The following is a 21,696-nucleotide window of genomic DNA, read 5'->3' as shown; positions in this document are numbered from 1 at the left end:
TACAACCAACTGGAGCTGAACAGTCTATCAAGGCTACACCGTTGAGGGCAGTTGCAGCTGAGACTTCATCTGGAGGTCAGTTACCACCTCTAACTGCTCCCTCTAAGAAGTTTATCACCGAATCTGGTGATAAACAAAAATCAACTGGAGGTCAGTTACCACCTCCAACTGCTCCATCCAAGAAAATTATCACCGAATCTGGTGATAAGCAAAAGAAAGCGTGAGTCAAAGCTCCACTAATCTCAATCACTGCTCCAATTTCTCTACCGTTTTCAAGGCCAAAAGGCGTGGTGATAAGAGAAAAAATGGTGGATGCAACAATATCATGTCTGAGTATTACTCATGACCTAACTGACCCAAAAGGGAAGGTCAAGATGACAGAAGAGTCCCGACCAACCAATCCAATTCAAACTCATATCGACATAATTTGGAAAGAGGTGAATGAGTTCTCTGAATCTAAGTTTAAAACTTACAATGAATGGGTCAGATTCAGGACTGGAGTCTTTAACAAGCAACTACAGAAGAAAGCAGTCCTGAAGAAATTCATTGCTTTAGAGGTTGTAGTTCTGAAGGTGGTCAAAGCTGGATCAATTGTTCAAGCACTGGAAAGGAAAGAGTATTTCTTTGATCTGGCGCGTGTCAAGAAATTGGCACAAATGCTTGCTGAGCTCCGCAAAAATTATGATACAACCAGTCCAACTGCTTTCAATGACACAACAGTTCACAACCAGCTGGACACGCATCTCCGATCATTAAAGATGAAGATTAAATATTGGGAAATGAATCAAGAATTGATTATTCTAACAGACACCCAAAGTCCTTCAACTGAAGAGCAAGCTAAACAATCAGCCTAACAACAAGAACCAACTGAAGAACCAGTTGCTACATCAACTGAACCAGCAACTGCTCCTCCATCTTCTACTGCAAATCAACAACTCTATACTACTGCTGAATTATCACTGGCAGACATCGATGAAGTGATACAATCAGTTGCCACTGATATTCATCTGAACATTCTGACAAGAGAAGCAGTTGAAGAACAGAGCCTACCAGAACAGCCAGCCCCCGAGGCTATTTTTCAAATAACTGAAAAACCAGTTCAGTCGGCTGCCACAACTGAACAAGCAGTTCAAGCTAAAACTGAAATGGCTCAGTTGCACAAAAAACCAACTGAAACTGTGCCAACTGAAGAGCCGACCACTGTTGCAGCTGAACAACCAACTGAAGAGCCTTCAAGCTCAACTGATGTTCAGAATCTTACTCTTCTTCAAGAACTTCAAAAAGAAGCAATCACAGAAGATGTCTCAAAAATGGTTACTATTGCGACTGAATCAACTGATAGAGCCTTGTTTATCTTTAATCAAGAAGACAAGGAGCAGGAATCGGAATCCTATGGAGCTATGTCTCCTGGGATACCAACGGTTACTGAATCTATGCTCGAAGACATTCAGTCCAATCTTCTCAGTCTGAGCTCATCCATTTTTTATATCAAGTCAACCCAACTGCTGCACACTTTGAAGATTGATTCTATAAAGGAGAATACTTTCAAGAGTTTACAGCAAGTCACGAAGGATGTTACTGCCTTATTTCTCCAAATAGATCAATTAAAGAAGGACCGAGAGACGATTCAAGCTCATTACCAAGCTCAAGAAGTGTTCACAAATCGCATGGATTTTTTCCAGAATGTGGTCACAAAGAGAATGGATTTGCTGCAAGAACATATAGTGCATGCCTTATCCAATGTCACTTCGGAAGTTTGTGCCTTATCCAGCAGGGTTGATAAGTTTGACAAAAAGGGGGAAGAAGAAGAAAAAGAAGACGATCAATAGAAAACAGTTGAATATTTAGGCATATTTTGGAGAATTTTGTAGCCAGTTAGAAGATTCTTTTATTCTTTCATTATTTTTACGAATCTGTACATTGAAAAAGAGTTATCAATAGAAGAGTATTTTATCTACAAAGAATTCAGTTTGATCAGTTCACACTTTCTAAGTTTGTCAAACACCTAAAAGGGAGAAATTGTTGGAAACTTAATTTCAGAGTTTGACAAACTAAGTGTTAAATTATTGAGCAACTGATCAACGAGACTGAAAAGAACTGATCTATATTACGCAAACTATCGAATGCATAAACAGAAGATTAGTGCGAAGAAAATCAACGTCAACTGATCTAAGCTAACTGAAGAGTGTAGTCGACTGGATGATCAGTTAGAAACTGATCAGTTACACTACAATCAGTTGAAAGCTATCAGCTTATCCTATCGGCTAAAAGGAGTACACGTCATCAGTGAAAAAGACGTAGCCCAACCACCGACAGATTGTACAAAGAGCAGCAGGAACGCCACAATTCAGAAACGCTACAGTGTACGACTGTCAGATGAATGTTGACATGGCAAATAACGGATATAAAGATTCAAATCGCATTCATTTTTACCATTGGAAGTAAAGCCTATAAATAGTTGAGGAAAACAACTGAGAAATAAATATTCATTCAACCGAGTTGTTATTTTGTTGAAATCTCTTCACAAGCTTTCTATTCACATTCAAAGGATTTAAAAGCTCACGCTTATTGTTAATATCAATAGCTTTCAAGGCTATAGTTTGAGCTTGCAAGCACAAACACTTACTGTTGTGTTAATCGATCTTGTAGAAGATTAGTTGTGCTAAGTAGTTTCAGCTGTAAACTGTATCGAAACTAAGAGTTTCAGTTTGGCATTATTAAGTCCAAAGAAGTGGGTCTGTACAATCCTTGTATTGATCAAAGTCTTTTAGTGAATTTCCTATAATCTAGATAGAGGGGGTGACGTAGGAGTGATTGAAATCTCCGAACATCCATAAAACTTGTGTCTCGTATTTTCTGTTTTATTCTATCTGTCAGTCAGTTTATTTCCGCACTTTCATTAGTTAACTGATTGATATTGACTAGCAAGATTCCTGAGTTCGGTTTATCACTAAACTGAATCATTATTCGAAAAGATATTAAATTTGAGAGTGTTTATCCAACCCCCCTTCTAAACACTCTTTGACCTAAAAACCGATCCTATAACTTACCTAGATATTCTTTGCAATATTAACTCATCAAATCACCTAGGATGTCTTCACCTATTGTTGAGCAGTGAATCCCTGAGTACAATGCATTGACTCCTACATATTTTGAAACTACATCTAACCTCGACATCTGATAACCCTCAATGGAGTAGGTAAACAGATCAAAGTATATGTTAGTACGTAGAGTCTCCACGTTGTCCCGAGTCAAAAGGACTAATGGTGTACAACCATAACCGCATACTTTTTCACTCGATAAGTTATAACCATTTGGAAAGTCTGAGGGAGGGTTGTTCAGTGCATTATTATCAAATGATCACTCATCTGTATGAATAAGCATCTACATATCCTTACCAATGAAACATGTCGTTTACATCATAGATGTTAGTCTCAAGCTCGAGCGATCTTTATACTTATTTTAGGCGGTTGAATCGACTAGGAATTAATTTAGAATATATTGTACGCTTCTTAATGAGTTTCATGATCTTAAGTTGAGAGACAGACCTCATGGTACCTATTGTATTTCAAGGACTTTTTTATTCAGCTTACATGAGTATACATACAAAGTAAATGTCATAATTTGATAAAACCGTAAATTATTATTAAAATAAAGATTTTTTTTACATAAAAGTCAATAAAACCAAAGTTACAACTTGTCTCGTTGGACATCTATTCTGAAAAAAAATTTCCACGTAAAAAAATGATAAAATTTATAACTTACAAGTATGATTTGAAATTTTTATGGAAATTTTTTTCTTTAAAATATTAATAATGAAAAAAGGATTAAATATTAAGCATGCACGCTTCAATGCTCGTGACAAAAGTCACTATCTTGCTGGCAATACTTTCATTTGAACTTTGTAAATTGCTATTTTTTTAAAAAATAATAATAATAATAAACTTTAATGTGTCTCATAGACCTTGGCTAGACACATGCATATAAGAAGATATATCCAAAATAAAAAAACAAATGTTGGATACTTTTATAAAAGGATTTTGTCAAACATGAGACATTTTTTAAGGAAATTCGTCGGTTTCAATGTTGCATCATATGCTAATCTTTCTTATACTTAATAAAATATAAATACAATGATTAATTGGAAAAATAAAATGGTACGTTGTGTTGAAATTCAAGAAATATTATACTGACACCTTGGATTAATATATATTAAGGAAAGAAATTTGCATTGAAAAAATAAATTTTTTTTTTTTCAATTTTATATTTCTTACATTCCATTAATGGTCAATTCAACCTCTCGTACTATTTACACTATTGAATTTAAAATCCCATTAATGAAAAGCATTAAATTCACAATTTTGACATGGATTGAAATTGGTCACCCAGATGATATCAATTCTCAAGGTTAAGACGAGATTTCAGATTCAATAATCAATTATAATAAATTTCTCCCTCAATTCAAAAAAGAAAGAGATCTTATAAATAGGGATGTCAAAATGCGCCACGACCCGTCAACCCGACACGACCCAACACGAAAAAAATCAGGTTCAGGTTGGGGTTTTTCGGGTTCGGGTTGGGTGGATTCGGGTTAGTGCCATGTTAGGCGGGTTTCGGGTTGGGTCGCGGGTTGGCCCGCGAACTTTTTTTTTTTAAAATATTACCTATATTTTTATATATTGTATGTTTGAACAAAATTTATTGTATATTTATATGATAAATTTTCATAATTTAATATTTATTTTGTATATTTTTATTTTTTAACAATTTTTTATTTGATTTAGTAAATATACTTTTAATTTTCTACGATTAAACTTTCAAATTTAAATCAGAAATTTTGTTATTATGTGTTAAATTACAATATTATTATTATTTTTTATTTTTTTTGAATTTTTTTCATTAATTTTTTTAAAAAAATTTTAAAAAAATAAATAAAATTCGGGTTACGCGGGTTAGACGGGTTGAGTCGGGTTATACGGGTTCGTGTTCGTGTTCGGGTTGGAGGTTTTCGGGTTGCTTCGGGTTCGGGTTGAAAAAAAAAAAAAATTTCGCGGGTTGACCCACTCCCCGACCCAACCAACCCGATTGACACCCCTACTTATAAATATAATTGTGATGGCAAATTCAATTCTAAAATGTCATCTTCCAACAACATATACATACTACATACGCCCTAATTTTGTAAACTGGACGGAAAACGTAAACAACATATCTCAATTACTATTAACATACCGAAACTATATATTAATACTCGAACCCTTCTATCTTAAGCATGTTAAAATAATTTGAGAGAGTTCAAAATGGACAACCAACAAGTGAGGGCGAAATACGAAATCGGAAAGTATCGGAGGGGGCGAACGGGAATTAAGACAACTCATTTTCTATATCTCCATAAGTTGGCACACCTTTCCTTTATAATCTAATAAGTGTTGTCGTTCTTAAAAGCCTAAACCATGATGAAACCCTTGTGCTTTTCTCCATCCACTTTCTCTACAACAGTTTGAATGCTTGTCTCCTCTTTTGGACTTGGAGGAACCCTTTTTTTTTTCTTTTTTGATTACAACGCACGCTGGGAGGGGGAAGAACCGGGTTTGCTATAAAGGAAATGTGAAATAAATACCAAAAAAAAAAACTTGTCATCTCATATAAATATTTGGAAATATATATAATTCGTTTAATACAATAACATTTGGTTTATATAATTCATTTGAAAATATTTATTAGAATATATAAATAAATTACTATTGACTATAATTTTCATAAATTGAGTATGAATATATTATAGTTTACTTTGTGTTTTTCTAGGTCGTTTATAATATATTGGCCTACTCGACATTACTATAATTTTATCTTTGCTTACTGTTTACTCAACAACATGATTGCATTCTCATGCTTTTATTCATTTATTATTTTTTCTTTTATGGAAAAGAATGGAAATTATTAAATTAATAATCATCGGCATAAAGGTCTTAGATTCAGAATTTTAATATAAATATATATAAGCAAAAACTTGTATGAGACGGTCTCACGTGTCGTATTTTGTGAGACGGATCTCTTATTTGGGTCATCCATGAAAAAATATTACTTTTGATGCTAAGAGGATTAATTTTTATTGTGAATATCGGTAGTGTTGACCCGTCTCACATATTAGGATCCGTGAGACGGTCTCACATGAGACCCACTCATATATATATGTGTGAGGTTTGATCCACACAGTGTGCATCGCGAGAATACTGGTGGAGCGTCAAAACATCGCTGATGTGACGTCTATCTATCGGATGTACGCATCGTGCGCACGTACGCACAAGTGATATTTATAATTTTTTTTTTTATACAATTTGAGTTTTACTCCAAAGTCCACGTCACCCCATTGCGTGAACGATCCCTAAAATGTCCGTTCGACGAAAGTTTTTAAAAAAAAAAAAAAATTTCAAGGAAACATTCAAAATATCATGATACTTTTTTTGAAATGCAGGTGCACGCACAGGTGTAAGAGAATAATTGATGGTTCCCTGTAAATGTTACTGCTAAGAAATCTGTATCACACTGCTGACTTATATGCTAAATATTCTTTTTCCAGCGATCCCTTTTCGATTGTTGGTTTGCAGAACCGAATAATAGAAAATATTACAGATTGGTAAATTTAAGCCAGAAGTCTTTGACCTTTTGAAGCGCACGAAATGTAGGATTCTAAACAAGATGAAAGACCCTGATGAGATTATTTCCTGCGCGTCTCGCCTTAAAACGACCTGCTATTTCATAGATAAACAACGATATATACAGTTTGTCCGATAAAGAATCATCCCTGAAACCCAAAACGAAAGGCCAAGGCGTTTCTTTTCCTTAATAAACAAAAAGTTCGCACACCATAGTTATGATCTAACACATCAAACATTCAAAATATGTAATCCGAAAACCTTGTGTTCTTTGCTTCTATGTTTTTACTCCTCTAAACTTAAGATTAGAGGCAAACTCAAGAACCCAAGAATAATAGCTATTCAACGTAATGGTAATTGAAAATAAATCATTTTCAGTCAACTTTGAAGTAATTCTCACATCTATACGATCGAGGCACAGTCCTTTTAAGCCCCCTTCAAGCCAAATATTTGATCCTCGTGCAAAGACAACTACTTAACATACTCTTCAATCTGTGATCACCTAATCCATCCATACTTAAAACCCAAAACTAAATTCACGATAACTCCTTTTTCTGAATTTAAAAAAATGGTACATTTTTTGAATACTAACTTGGAAAATTAAATAAAAAAATATTTTACTATCCTTGTGATCAAAAGAAACAGAAATGAGAGTTTTGTGAGATCCATACCTCTTCTTCAAGATTATCCTAGTCCCACATACCTTACATGTATCGTGAGTGAAACTGAATCTGACTGTCATCAATACATACATTTGGGATATGGGAAATCTCTGGCCACTGAACATGACCGGATTTGTCTCTCTGTTGTTGAGTGAAACTTTCCTCTAAAAGTGGAGCTGCAAAGTCGAAGTCGAAAACTCTAATTCTTGCTGGTATTTCATTCGAAATCCTGCAAAAGCAACAGTTTTTTTTTTATTTGAAGGTAGCATAACATAGAAACCCTGAATGAAAAACAGCAACTTTTTTCCATGCACAACACGCAAGAGAAGCGGTCTGAAGCTACTCCACATATCGCTTAACCGAACAGGTAGTGGATTTGTTAAAGAATCATACATGAAATGATCAAACTCTGCTGGTATCACCTCATGTTCATCATCCATGATGAGCAATAAAAGAAAAAAAGTTTGATTCCAAACCTTGGGATTACATGGACCGAGATTCCAATACCATGGTCACAACACTTAACTTCCTTCCCAAAGAAACACTCCCTCTAATAGCACCAAAAGATGCTCAATCTGTCACTTGCTTTGCAAGGAAATTTTGTATGGGAAGAACTAGTTTTGGCCTGATTAAAATTTGACTTCCAAATATATTTAGTTCAGTTTGCCACATGCGCCATCATACAGGCTTAATTGCAACTTAATATTCCTTTGGATGCAATTATTACTAGTGAAATAAATAATTTAGTAGCTCCAAAATTATGATTACTGAACAGATCACCTCTCAATCGAGTGCCTTCAAATTTCTAAAACTGACAGTTTTAATATCATGTTGTACTTCACATGCCTCGTGAAAATGAAATGTTAAGGTTCCTAAATTAGTTTTGAGAGTTATAGCTAATCTTTATAAAAAATTTACAGCAACTTGAGGATATGACATCATACCGCGTATAAAGAACAGTGAGCAACTTCAAAGCAGAATCCGAATTTAGGTTCACAACAGCGCAAAAATGAAAATCAGAAGACAGTTTCCTCAGCTCAGTAACCAAGTGTTCAAGTGTCAACAAGATGGTTATTTGTTCTTAACTTCATTTTCTCTAAAACCACGAACATGAAATGAAAACTTTGCTGTCCAGACGAGCTTTACGGTTGTCATATGTATTGCTCATAAATTGCTTCCTTCAAGCTTTTAACCATGCCATCGCTTTTGCATAAGCGGCAAATCAACTAGAAATTCCATATATCAGGAATCATCAGTCTTTGGCCATGTTCCAACCATCTCACAGTTAAGTTGATGAGCCCTTGTTTTGTCACCCTTCCTCCAGTGACTAGCAATTAATTCCTTATAAACATTTGGACTTGGAAGCAGTGACCTCGATTTCATCATTTCCAGATACTTGTTCGCTTCTATTAATCTCTCACACTTGCAGTGACCAACAATCAAAGAAGTAAAACCCAACATATTAGGAGATAATGATCTGAACTCCATCTCAAAATAAATCGTTGTAGCCCTCTCAATATTACCATCTTTACAATATCCATAAATCAGATATGAAAATGCATTTTCATCACAAGCAAGACCTTTATCCAACAAGATGGTCAGCATCTCATCAGCCTGCTCAGTCTTCCAATTTTCACAAAGCTTCCCAATCATCTCACTAACAGCCGAACAACTAGGAATATGCCCTATCCTAACCATTTTCTTACAAAATACTAAGCTATCATCCAATCGTCCGTTAATAGAGCAACATTTAATCATCAGGCTAAAGGTCTCTGCCGGTGGCTTAAATCCCAAAGTTTCCATCTTTTCTAACAGCGCCACTGCGTCATCGATCCTTCCCTCCTCACAATATGCCCCTACGAACAAACTGCAGATAAAAGCATTCTCATGAAAACCTCTCTTGAGCATTTCCTCGTATATCTCCATAGCGGCACAGAGATTTCCCATCTTGACTTTGGCAAACACAACCAATGAATATGAAACGGTGTCAACTATCATGTCTTTCTGCAACATTCTCTTCAATAACAGTAACCCATCTTCTATCCAATCTTCCTCTATCATTTCGTAGACCAAACAAGTATTCACTATCTGTGCAGAAACTGAACACCTCTTACCACACATCCTATCTAAAATATCGAGAAATTTTTCCAGCTTTCCTTCTTTACATAAAGCTTTAACCATGATTTGTGTCGTCACTTCATCTGGGCAAACTCTTGTTTCAATCATGTGGCGATATACACCCCAAAGCAAATCAGTCTTATCAGATTTTTGCATCACATGAAGCAGAATATTAAAAGTCGTCAAGTTCAGACGAAATCCATGATCAAACAACAATTTGCAAGCATCAAGAATAACATCAACCATTCTCAACTTTGCACAAGTTCGAATGAACAAGTCAAACACAAAAGCAATTGAGTCAACAGCCTCATAAGTGTTTAGCAAAGAATCAAGAACAGTAAGTACTTGAGCTTTATCATGAGAGGAAGGTTTGGATAAAACTGTTTCAAGTAATGCCTTGGCATCCTTGATGAGCCTGCCTTTGACCAAAATATGGATTGTCATGCAAAAAGTGGAAGTCCCATGCTGGACATGCATTTCTTTCGCCGACCAATGAAATAAATTCAGGGCTTTTCTAGAATTTGAAGGTTCTTTCAGCTGTAAGAGTATAGTTTGAACTAAGGGGTTGGTGAATCCAACTGACTTGAATCTTTGTGTAAGGGTCTTCCAGTTCAGTCCTTCATGTAAAGAATCTAGTATTGACATACTGAAGTTTTCATCATGCGAGACGATATGTTTGAGTTGCACCGAGGTGTGAATTAAGGTGAGGAAATGCGTCCGAAATATTTTCTTGGAGTTTGAGAAGGTGCGGAACAAATTAACCATTTCTAACGCATTTTCTTTGAGCCCTTGGCATCTAAATTGTTGAATAGAAAAGTGATTAGTCGTCTCAGTCAGAGATTATTCATTTGAAACCAGTCGTCACAAAACACACCTCTACACTTGTAACGAAGAATCACAATCTGAAAAGAAATTAGACATACATGTCAAGAATTCGACAATTTGCAAAAAACATGTCATTAATTGACCAAGATCTAAAAAATAAAATAACAACTTTATCTCCTGTATAGATTATGCCATCGATCTATTAAGCAAGAACTCCTATTCCTGTGCATTAATAACTAAACCATATTAAGAGTAGTCAAATTTCATCTTAGCAACATTTATCTCAATTATAAAAGATACATTCTTCTCTGTTAGATTTTCACTCTTTCTGTTTCTTTATTGCTTAAGACTTTTGATAGGTAATGTATTTATGTAGGATGGATTTCAAAATGACTGCCCGAATTAATAACTAAACCATATTAAGAGTCGTCAAATTTCATCTTAGCATCATTTATCTCAATTATAAAAATTATGAATTCGGGCAGTCATTTTTGAAATCCATCCTACTCAAATACATTACATATCATAAGTCTTAAGCAATAAAGAAACAGAAAGAATATGAAAATCTACAGAGAAAAGAATAGAAAGTAAAAACATATTAAAAAAGGTTCAACAACTGTGTGACCAAAATACTCCCGCTGGCACTTTTTAGGGGGGGGGGGGGGGGGTATCAAAATTCACAGGATACAACCTCGGAAAGGCCAAAGGTTGAACCTTGGAAATGCGTAATCAGCACTCGTGCGCCAATATAATTGCAGAGTAAACTGAATCTGACCAAACAAAACGAAAATTCACTCGATTCAACTGGGAAAAAGTGCTCACAGTGAACAGATTCATTCAAAAATCATTACTTGAAAAACTCAAACATATAGAGATCGAGCTATAATTCATAAGAAACGAACATCGAGATCACAAAGATTCCATCTTTTTGAACAAATAAATACTTTCAAATCATCCCAAGAGAGAAGGATTAGCATTCGTACCAATAACACAAAATTTTATGGAAGAACAGCCAGAAATCTCCGTCGCTTAGTAGAGAACGGTAAATATGTCACCGGAGTTCGAGAGTTGAAGTTGGATAGGAATTGGTTTGGGCCAATTCTTTTTGGTGGTATGGGCTTGGGCTAGTTAATCGGGTTATGGGTTTAGCATGTTCCTTGTTTCATCCATCACAAGTACACAACAAACAATATAGGATAAATTTGAAATTTAGTTTTAATTTGATCGATATTTTGATATATATATATACACACACACACACACAAAATATAGGATAAATTTGAAATTTATTTTTAATTTGATCGATATTTTGATNTTGTCAAAAAAAAAAACATAAATAAAAAAATACATGATCAAGCTTATATATTATCAATACCAAACTAACCCATATATCATTCTTATTTTCTTGAAGAAAAAAAAAAGATATACATCAACAATAATATCACACCTGATCGAGAAAATTTAAAAAAACAATTTATAAGTTTAAAAAAAAACAAAATATTCTACCTATTTATTATTATAATAAATATGTTAGATCCTTTAGTTTTGATGATGACAAACAATAATTTATTCTGTTAGATCAAGCTATTGTTTGCTTTGCACTACATGTACTCGACCGTTATACTTAAAATTCAGTAGATACACGTTCAACCGGTCTCAAAGCTACGTTCAACCGGTATCATAATGCAGAGCCATCAAACCGTTGTATTTATTTTACTCCAATTGACTGGTCGAAAGCATTTAAAACAGTGTACAAAGTTCAAACAATTGATTTCCAACAAAACTGGGAACGGTCGGATTTGAGGTTTTAAAAAATACAGACAAAAGCTTAAAATAAAAAGATTACAAAAAGATCCTAACAACTCTCGAATGACAAAAAGTTTGGACTTTGACAAGCTTTTTGATAAATTATAAAGTTAAAGTCGCAAAAGCAGGAAAGATATTAATGAGCATTAAATGATAGTTGCAACGACTGATGTTGATATGTCTATTGTCGAGAAACAGTACAAGTTATCTTTGAACGGGCTAATTTAAAAGGTACTTTAAATAAAAGATGCCAAGAAGAGTTGAAGATACATAAATTCACAAGAACACACATTCAAGCTTACATTCCCTGAAAATATTTCTGAGCACTCCTAATTATTATTCATTATTTATCATCACCCCTCGCAACAAAGAACATTTATCAGATCTTCAAAGATCATCAATGGCCTCTACCAAATCACTCGACCGTTTCTGTATAGAACGTTTCAAGATTTTTCGACAGTTTGAATATGAAGATTCACTTATTTACTTGTTGCATTGGTTGTTAAACTATTTGAACTATTTGAGTTACTAGGAGTTTCAATTTAGGAAGTAGATAATGTGAGGACCCGGATTTTCGAAACAAATCACCTCAAAGAGCTCGGAAAGTAGCTCAAAAAGAAATCGAAGCAATGCAAAACCATAAGAATTGAAGGGACGTCGCTCATTGATGAAACCCTCAGCTCAAAGAAACTTATTGAAGAAACTCTCAGCTCACAAGCTAAAACCCTCTGCTCAAGGGAGCTCATTCATTCTTGGGAGAAAACCCTAGCTCACGAGCTTAAACCCTCAGCTCAAGGAAGCTCATTGATGCATGTCCTAAAGGAGACAAAAATTCAGCCATAAGAGGAACTAAAAGTTGGAGATAATCAATGTGTAAGAAGTGACCATTGAGTACACCAAAGTGACCTTTGGTTTTTGGATAAACTTTGACCACTTGGAAGCCATTTGGACCATCATCTTTGGGGGCATTTCAAGGGTCTTGGATGGCTGAATGAAGGGGAGGAGAAGGGTCACTTTTGCACTTATAAATACCCCATGTGTTGTAGCAAGCAACACACTCAAATCCCCTCTCATTTCTCTCAAAAGTTTCGGCCAAGGCAAGGGAAAAAAGGAGGACTTCGTGTGGTTCTTCATGCTCAACAAAAATACGTCGAAGTGCTGCTGAAACGACTCAAGACTCTACTCAAAAATTTGGCAAAATGCTGCCCAAGCTTCGGCCAAGACTTCGTCCGTTTAGCAAGCAAGTTCAAGCCACAATTCCGAATTAAGTGTAAGTGGGTTTAAGTTTTAAAGATTATTTCCTCTTGTTTAAATATTGTTTTGCTTAGTTTGATCATGAATTCTAGTAGCAAATTTTCATTATTTGTTGGGATTTAAGGGCATCCTATCCCGAAACCAAGTTTAGTTAATTCATCTATCGACTTTTGATTTATTCTTGATCGTGCTATTATTTTCATTGCTTTGTTGAAGCGTAGCTAACTTTAGTGATGATTTCATATTATGACTGAGTTCGAGATAATAGCCCGTGATAGGAATGAGTAGCATAATTCGTGGATTTACAATTTACATCGAAATATGAAGTCGGATACATGTCGATAGTCATAGTCCAGTAGGTCAAAAGCTTGGGGATTTCATAGAAAGACATGCAATTCACATTTGATAAATAATTAAATAGATTTAATTACTTTACTGTGTTGAATTAGTTTGGCATAACTCGAGAGGACGTGTTCAATTGGATAGGAAATCCCGTCGAAAGTGTAGATTATTGTCGAACGAATTAAGTAAATTAACGAATGGTAGGTGAACCGAGATTCCCAACAAATTTATTTCTCATTGAATCTTTAATCAATCATTTTAGCTTATTTATTTCATCATTTAATTTTTAAATCATTTAGTTGAGCTTTTATTTAATCCTCGTAGTAGTAAACAATTATCTGAATTATCATTGCTAAAGGTTTAATAACTGAGATTAACAATTGTGAAATACAGTTATTAAAGGAACGATACTCGTACTCTCATACACTACATTATTAATTGACATCGTGCACTTGCGATTATTTCGAGTTTGAATATTATTAATTTTTACTAAGGATTTTACAGTGCAAGTTTTGCTCGATCAGTTCCCTAAATAAATTTTGCATTCTTCTTTGTCAAAGCGGTCAAGGGTACCGCGATAGTAGAGAAACCTTGAATGAACTTTCGGTAGTAGCCAGCTAGACCCAAGACACTACGGATCTCAGTTACGCTCTTCGGTACTGGTCGTTCCTTAATTGCCTCAACTTTGCTCGGATCAACCTCGACTCCATCTCTAGAAATGATGTGGCCTAAGAACGCCTCTCTCTCGAGCCAAAAATCGCACTTGCTGAACTTAGCGAATAACTTTATATCTTGCAATATTTGTAGCGTCGTTCTCAAGTGCTGATTATGCTCCTATAGGCTATTCGAGTAAATTAGAATTTCATCATGAAGACTATGATGAATTGATCATGACACGACTAAAATACGCGATTCATGAGATCCATGAAGATCGCTGGCGCATTGGTCAACCCAAATGACATGACCATAAACTCATAATGCTCATATCAAGTCCTAAAGTTTGTCTTATGAACATCAGACTCCTTTACCTTCAGCTGATGGTATCCCGGCTCCTTGAAATTGATCAAATCAATTTGATTAGGGTTAATTAATTACAGCGGATAACGAGTTTAAAATTTCTTTACAATGAGCCCAAAATATGCTATTTGAATACTAAACAATAGTATTTCATCTCACATCATAAAATCTGCCCACANATAACACATGCTAGAAAAGCTTGACAGTATCACTTCATAAGTTTCCTCGCACGGATGCATGAGATAATTTGCGGCATTTGTTTGTTCCTTGCTACCTCAAAGACAAAAGATTTCCCGCTGGGCGGTTAAATAGACACTGACCTCTACCGAAAAGCTATCGAAGCTCCATTCAATGATAGCCAATCCATGCCAAGTATGATGTTGAATCCAGGCATTGGGAGTACGATAAGATTTGCCCGAACCACATCTTTGTGCAAACGAAGCTTCAGATTCTTCACGATACTCGAAGTGACCATTTGATCACCAAAAAGAATCGAAACCTTGAAAACAAATTCCATATCCTCGGTATAATTTTTATTCGCTTGACAAATGTCTCGGATATGAATGAATGTGTAGCTCCCGAATCCAGCAACGCATAGGTAGCTACACCTAAAATGAATATTCTCTCTGCGACGAATATACTATCAATTCCAATCGTGTTGAAACTTAAAGTATTTCTATCATTAATTACCCAAGATTCTCGAAATTTTCCATTTTAGTCCTAGTAATTCTCGAAAATTACCCAATTTGTCCCAAATAATTTTCGGAAATTGCATTTACAACCCTAAAGTTTCGGATTTTCTTCAATTTGGTCCTTAAGTTTTCGAAAATTACTATTTAGTCCCATAAAATTTTCGAAAATTCTAGATTTTTACCCTTGAAATTTCGGTTTCCTCAATTTCATTCCCTAGAATCTTGAAAATTTCAGTTTAGCCCTTGAAATCTCGGCCCTATGCAATTTATCCCTCAAACTTTTCGGTTTTTGCACTTTGGTCCCCAAGCTTTTGAAAAATGCCAAAAACACCCCATAATCTCGATTTTTCCCAATTTTAAGCCTTATAAATTAATAATTTGGTTCAATTCATTCCTTTACATTATTAAGGCTCATATTTCATGCTCAATTTCTATAGTTTTTCCATGCTGTCCCTTAAATTCAACTATAGTATAGCATGCAACCTAATTTCTTCTAAGTTCTGCATTATCCCAATCAATTATCATAACCAATTTAACATTTCATGCAATAAAACAATATAAAAATGTTAAATAACTAGGTTACCATTTATTAGAGTCGTGTATGGCTCTTCATCAACTTCTTCAGCATGCATGACATAAGCTCTGCCAACAGTTGGTCCTTCTTCTTTGGGAAATGAGCAGCTTTATGTCCTTCCTCCTTACATATGAAGTACCTATATGATCCTCACATACATTTGCCATAGTGTAAGTGATTGCATCTTTTGCATAATGGCATCTTTTCAGGTTTTGGTGCTCCAAACTATGGTGGCTTATGTTGCCCCGGCTTTTTCCATTGTCTTTGGGGATTCGGTTGCCCTTGAGCTTTCAGAGGTTCCGTAAATTGCCTCTTGACTGGCTGAGAGCTCTGTTGGTGCTGCTGCCTCTTGCGCTATCTCAAAATCCATATCTTTCAGGGCTTGCTTAGCTTGGAATGTACAAGCAGTGGCAGTTGCATAGTCCTCTGGTCGCATCATCATCACATCACGACTTATGGTAGGTCGTAAGCCATCCAAGAAGTACCTTAATTTCTCGGCAACATCCTTAGCAATAAGGGCTACAAAGTGACAACCCCTATCAAATCTCTTAACAAACTTGGCCACAGTCGTATCTCCCTAACAAAGAGTCATGAACTCCCTCTTCAAGCGTCCACGAACTTCAGCAGTAAAATACTTCTCGTAGAAGATGTTCTGAAGTTGCACCCAAGTGAGGGTGGCTAGATCAACTTCATGTTCAACTCTTTCCCACCAAAGAGAAGCGTCGTCTCGCAGCATATATGCAGCACACCTAACTCGGTCAGCATCTCCTATATCCAGTTAATGGAAATGCACCTCAAGAAATCGAATCCCACCCTCGGAAACAAATGGGTCAGTGGTGCCAGAAAATTCCTTCGGACTCAGCCTCCAAAACTGATCATACATGTCGTGCTGCAGCCTCCGAGCATGTTGAGCCTGCTGCTCAAAGAAACGTGTCATGCCCTCTAGAACACGAGTAACAGCATCCCCATTAGGAGGTGGGAGTGCATTTCCTTAACGATCTTCATTAGTCTCAGCTTGCCTATCGGTACTAGGTGCGCATCTAGGAGATATTATATCTGAATATTTTCCAAATTCTAAACATAACCAACATGCATTTAAATCTAATTTTCTGATCATGCAGCATATAATAATCTCTTTTTGAGCAACTTTAAGCATATATATCATTTAACATCAAAAAGCTTTTAAACATGTAGCGTAAACGTATAACCATATAAACATGCAGGTACCATCATAAAAATCATGTAAAGCAATTAAAATTACAGACTTGAGGCTTGACGACTGAACTTTCCGGAACTGGAGGTAGCACAACCCTTTACAGGAACATTGCTCTGATACCAACTGAAACGTCCACTACTCGTTTGCTATTAACATAACCAACCAACCTATTATTTGAAAATCCAAAAGAACGCAATTCAAAACATAAAATCGTAAACGTCACCAAACCTAAAATTAGTAATTTTCAAAATAAAGGATAAACTCTTAAATCCTCTCAAAAACACTCAAAAGCATAAAAGTCATGAAATTTTTAAAGTAAAATTATAATAAACGTATTTTTTTGCGGAAAACTAGCGACGGTTCTCGGGTTGTGTGCACCTTCAGTCTATATAGTTCAACCATCAAGTCCTCCATCAACTTCATGCTCACCTACATCAATCACACTTAGTGAGTCTATTGACTCAACAAACCTTAACCATGATAGCAAGTAATACATATACATTCACAAGCAACAGTAACAATACTTTTAATAAAATAGCATTTCATCAACATGCATAAACTTAAATGTTTTTCCTTTCTTCATATAGTTTTTTCTTTTCGTCATATACGTATATGTTCCCCTTTTTATTGAATTCATATGCTCAATTGTGACTATCGTATTAGCTGTAGGTCGATGGATCCATCTATGTATAACCACGGTACCGAGCGGCGGGGACATCCGCGACACTCTCACCCGTCAACTGAGCCTTGGCTTTACATATCATCGTATCATCGTATTAGTCACAATCAATTTACCTCCTTCAACCTTTCATATATCAATCACTTATAAAAATTCATGCATATATAAATCATTTTTCTTTTAAACCAAGCGTGCGGCATGTCTTTCAGCATTAACGTTTTATCATAAAATTCCATAAACATTTGAAATAAACATTTTAACATTTATTACAGCATTCAAAGAACTGTCAGGACGTCTAACATTTTTCAAATGTAAAATGACCGTTTTGTCCCTGAAACCCTAACTTTCTCAATTTATTCTTAGACCTTAAAATGACGACTCAAATCCATCCAAACTTCACATGACACCTTAAAATACAACCCATAAAAATTTCGTAGACGTAAACTTATGCTCCTCGACTAATTTCTCAATTCGTATTTAAATTTAGACGTACATCGCGGTTTTAACTCGTATTGACTCAAAACTCAATCAAACTTGAACCAAAGCTTATTAACATGTATCCATACCTTATACAACTCAAATTAAGCCAATTAAAACATTCGAACCAGCCTAGATCAGCTACTGAATTTTTGTCCCTATTTGGATCAAACCGTAACTCATGTCACCCTCCAATCTTTCGAACCTAAACCCTAACCGATTGGACCAGCCCCTGACCAACCCTCCTAGGACCTAGACCGAACCCTTTAGGATCTCTCTGGACCATCCTTAAGAACCATGCACGCTAGTCCCATTCTTACGCTCGCACCGCGATCACGCGGCCATGGAGTGCGGCGTTAGCCTTTGCCTCTGGACCAGGTGCAACCCCACCCTTCTAGGACCACCTCACAACCCTCCTACACCCTCTGGATGCAGTCCACACCTTGCCCACCAATTCCCACAATCCGAAACCCTAGTCTTCTTAAAATATCAATTTTCGTTCAAGCCATCAGCCCTTCACATGCAGCCCTTATCTATGCATATATGGACCCTTAAGTGTTGTAAAAACATCCCTTCAAATACCCCTACCATAACAGCCCCTTTGTCCATCCTTAGCAAGAGTTTTAAAAAAAAAAACTCTAATTTTATGCATATATAGCCATAAAAACGAAAATACAAGTAGTGCATCATATTTTTCATGCAAGGATAATTAAATATACATAATATGGTGTGAAAGATGTTTGAAGGAAGATTAAGGCGTGCCTTTGCGTATTTCATGCACGAAAAACAATTCGCGATGCGAAGAAAATCGGCGGAAGAAGAGTCCTAGTAATCTTAGGTGATGGGCGTGTAGTTTGAAGGAAATAAAAGAGCTTGGAAGCTTGATTATTTGATATAAAACAAATGGCGTAAGCTTAGGCCCATTAACCTAGTATAATAGGTCCATTAAACCCATTATATAATATTTAAAATATTTTGTTTAGGAAAGTTTGTGAAAATATTAGTCGAGTTCTCAAAAAGTTCATATTTTCATCGAAAATCGATCACCGGTTTAAAATACGACTCGGCGTGTAAAAACACCTCATTTTCGAAAATACATATTAAAATATACCATGTATTAAATAATTTAAAATAATCATTAATAAAAATATTTTCCCTTATATGGTCACAGGTCTTCGTTCCTCAATCGCGTCTCGAATAACCTTTAAAACACAATTTTATGCATCCTAACAGAAAATCCTATTTAAAACATTGAAACATGCACACCATAATTAATTCATGAAATTAAAACTATTTAATTAGTTATTTTTCATTTTCCCTAGATTTGTATGCAGTTGGATTACGTTATCGTATTTTGGACCTTACAATGATGATATCACATACTTGATAAGCCAAGCAGACGAACTACCCTCCATCGTTTTAATATCAAGCATTGTTTTAGAATATTTTACATTCTCGATCAAATTCATGAAAATTGACCCGCTACGTTTATTATGTACCAAGATGTTCCGTCTAATTCATTAATTCATGAGAAGACACTTAAGACGGATTATTGATTATATCATAATAGTTCGTATTTTTGTTATCAAATTTCTCATTGTTTTCACTTCCAACAAGCTTAATTGGAGTCCTAATTGTGGTATTTAATTCATTAAAAACTTTTGAAAAAATAAATGTATTATTGAGATAAGGAAAGAATTAATATATTTTTATTACATAAAAACTCTAGTTTCATTATTAATAGAACTAACCTCTTCCTAGTATTATTATGTTTTATTATAGTTTTTTGGTTTTTATTTTAAGACGTATCTCTTCTTCTTTTTCTCTCTTCAACATGAAACACAAAGAATTTCTCATCTTCTCTCCACAACTTTAGGCTAAGTTTTATTTCTGATTCAAGGAATATTTCTACTATTTCAATTATATCACTGTGAGGCCTTTTGCGTTTTAATTTAATATTATTGTTTGTTCAAGTTTTTGTTGGTTTATGATTTATTTCTATTAAATTTGTATGTTGATTAATCTGATAATTTAATTCGATATATAATTTTCTATTGTTATCCACGAATTCAGTAATCCATAATTGTCAAGAACGATGGATACATGAGTAGTGCTATATTAGGCGTATTGTGCTACCATATCATATTTAGTCTAGATAAATCGGTGAAACTAAATTTATCAATTGCAGCTATCTTAGTTGGCAGATTTTAGGATTAACTGTTTGACAAAACGAAAATGTCATTTTTAATTAATATGGAACACTATCATGCCCTGTTGATTATTGATAATTTTTGACTAGATGTTGAGTTTGGTCAATTAAATTAAGAAAACACAAATATTTTAACGGTTGTCTCTATAATTCTAAAGTTAATTGCTTGTAATTGAATGAATGAATAATATATTAGGCGATGACCAGTAATACGATTGAATAGTGGAAACCAATTGAATCATAGTTTGGTAATATTAAATTTTACATTTCATTGTTATTCCTCTTGATTGTTTATTTCTTCTTGCATGTTAATTAGTTGTAGTATTTTATTTATTTCTAATCAAATAAATATTTTTTTGTTGTATTTCCTCGAAAGAAATAAATATATCGTTTTATGTAGATTCGATCCTACTCATCATTACATTCATTTTATTTAGATAGTAGGAATTTAAGTTGGTGGCTCAACAACAACATACCAATTATAAATCGTCAACATTTAGATAAAAAAAATTACGTTTTTATTTATAATTATTAAAACATCCGACTATTCATTACTCTTATGTATCTTGTTAGTTGTCCCACATCGGATGAATAAAATACCTAGGAGTTGTATACATAGATTTGGATAATCCTCTCCCCTTGAGCTAGCTTTTGGGGTTGAGTTAGGTTCAAATCTCAATTTTAATATATTTATTACTGAGAGACCAGTTAATTCATTATAAAATAAATTTCTTTTTCCATGTCCGAATCATAAAAAAAATATTGCATTGTCAACTAGTATGCTTAGATAAGTATATTTCTTCAATAATAATTTTTCCCTTTTATTAATGAATTTGAAAAAAGAAATGAATGAAGGAGTCACCAAATTTAACCGTGTATAGGTCCAATGCAATCCAAGAAGAACAAGAATTTGGATACCAACATATTTGGCCCTTATTTCTAATCTCATGGCCCAAATGTTTTGTAAAGTTCGAACCTTTAAGTTTCATAATACTAGATTCCTCTTCTTTGTTGCAAACATATTGGAAGTATGTATGTGTATATATACACACACACACACACATATATATATATATATCAAATATAATCACCATATCATATAGTATTCGTCATCACATCTTACTAGTTAAATTGTGTGTTATAACATTTCAAATGTTACTTTATAAATT

At 34.8% G+C, this 21,696-nt stretch overlaps 1 protein-coding gene across 4 annotated transcripts; it reads right to left on the bottom strand.

Moving 5' to 3' along the window:
- Positions 1 to 6,490: 6,490 nt before the first annotated feature.
- LOC140979005 (uncharacterized) lies at positions 6,491 to 11,381 on the bottom strand. Of its 4 annotated transcripts, XM_073444351.1 has the most exons (4): positions 11,245 to 11,381; positions 10,311 to 10,338; positions 8,263 to 10,232; positions 6,491 to 7,547 (listed from the first exon to the last, which is right to left on the bottom strand). In XM_073444351.1, the coding sequence occupies exon 3, from the start codon at positions 10,199 to 10,201 to the stop codon at positions 8,561 to 8,563; it is 1,641 nt and encodes a 546-aa protein (XP_073300452.1). In that variant the 5' UTR covers positions 10,202 to 10,232; positions 10,311 to 10,338; positions 11,245 to 11,381; the 3' UTR covers positions 6,491 to 7,547; positions 8,263 to 8,560. The 4 variants fall into 4 exon arrangements, with proteins under 4 accessions (XP_073300452.1, XP_073300450.1, XP_073300451.1 ...); XM_073444349.1 differs by having other exon boundaries at positions 8,263 to 10,338; XM_073444350.1 differs by lacking the exon at positions 10,311 to 10,338 and having other exon boundaries at positions 11,245 to 11,380.
- Positions 11,382 to 21,696: the final 10,315 nt, after the last annotated feature.

Source organism: Primulina huaijiensis, chromosome 6 (genome assembly GCF_012295235.1).
Source record: "Primulina huaijiensis isolate GDHJ02 chromosome 6, ASM1229523v2, whole genome shotgun sequence".
Taxonomy (NCBI): Eukaryota; Viridiplantae; Streptophyta; class Magnoliopsida; order Lamiales; family Gesneriaceae; genus Primulina; species Primulina huaijiensis.
Note: the sequence above shows the minus strand (reverse complement) of the source record. Positions and strands in the feature narration are given on the sequence as shown.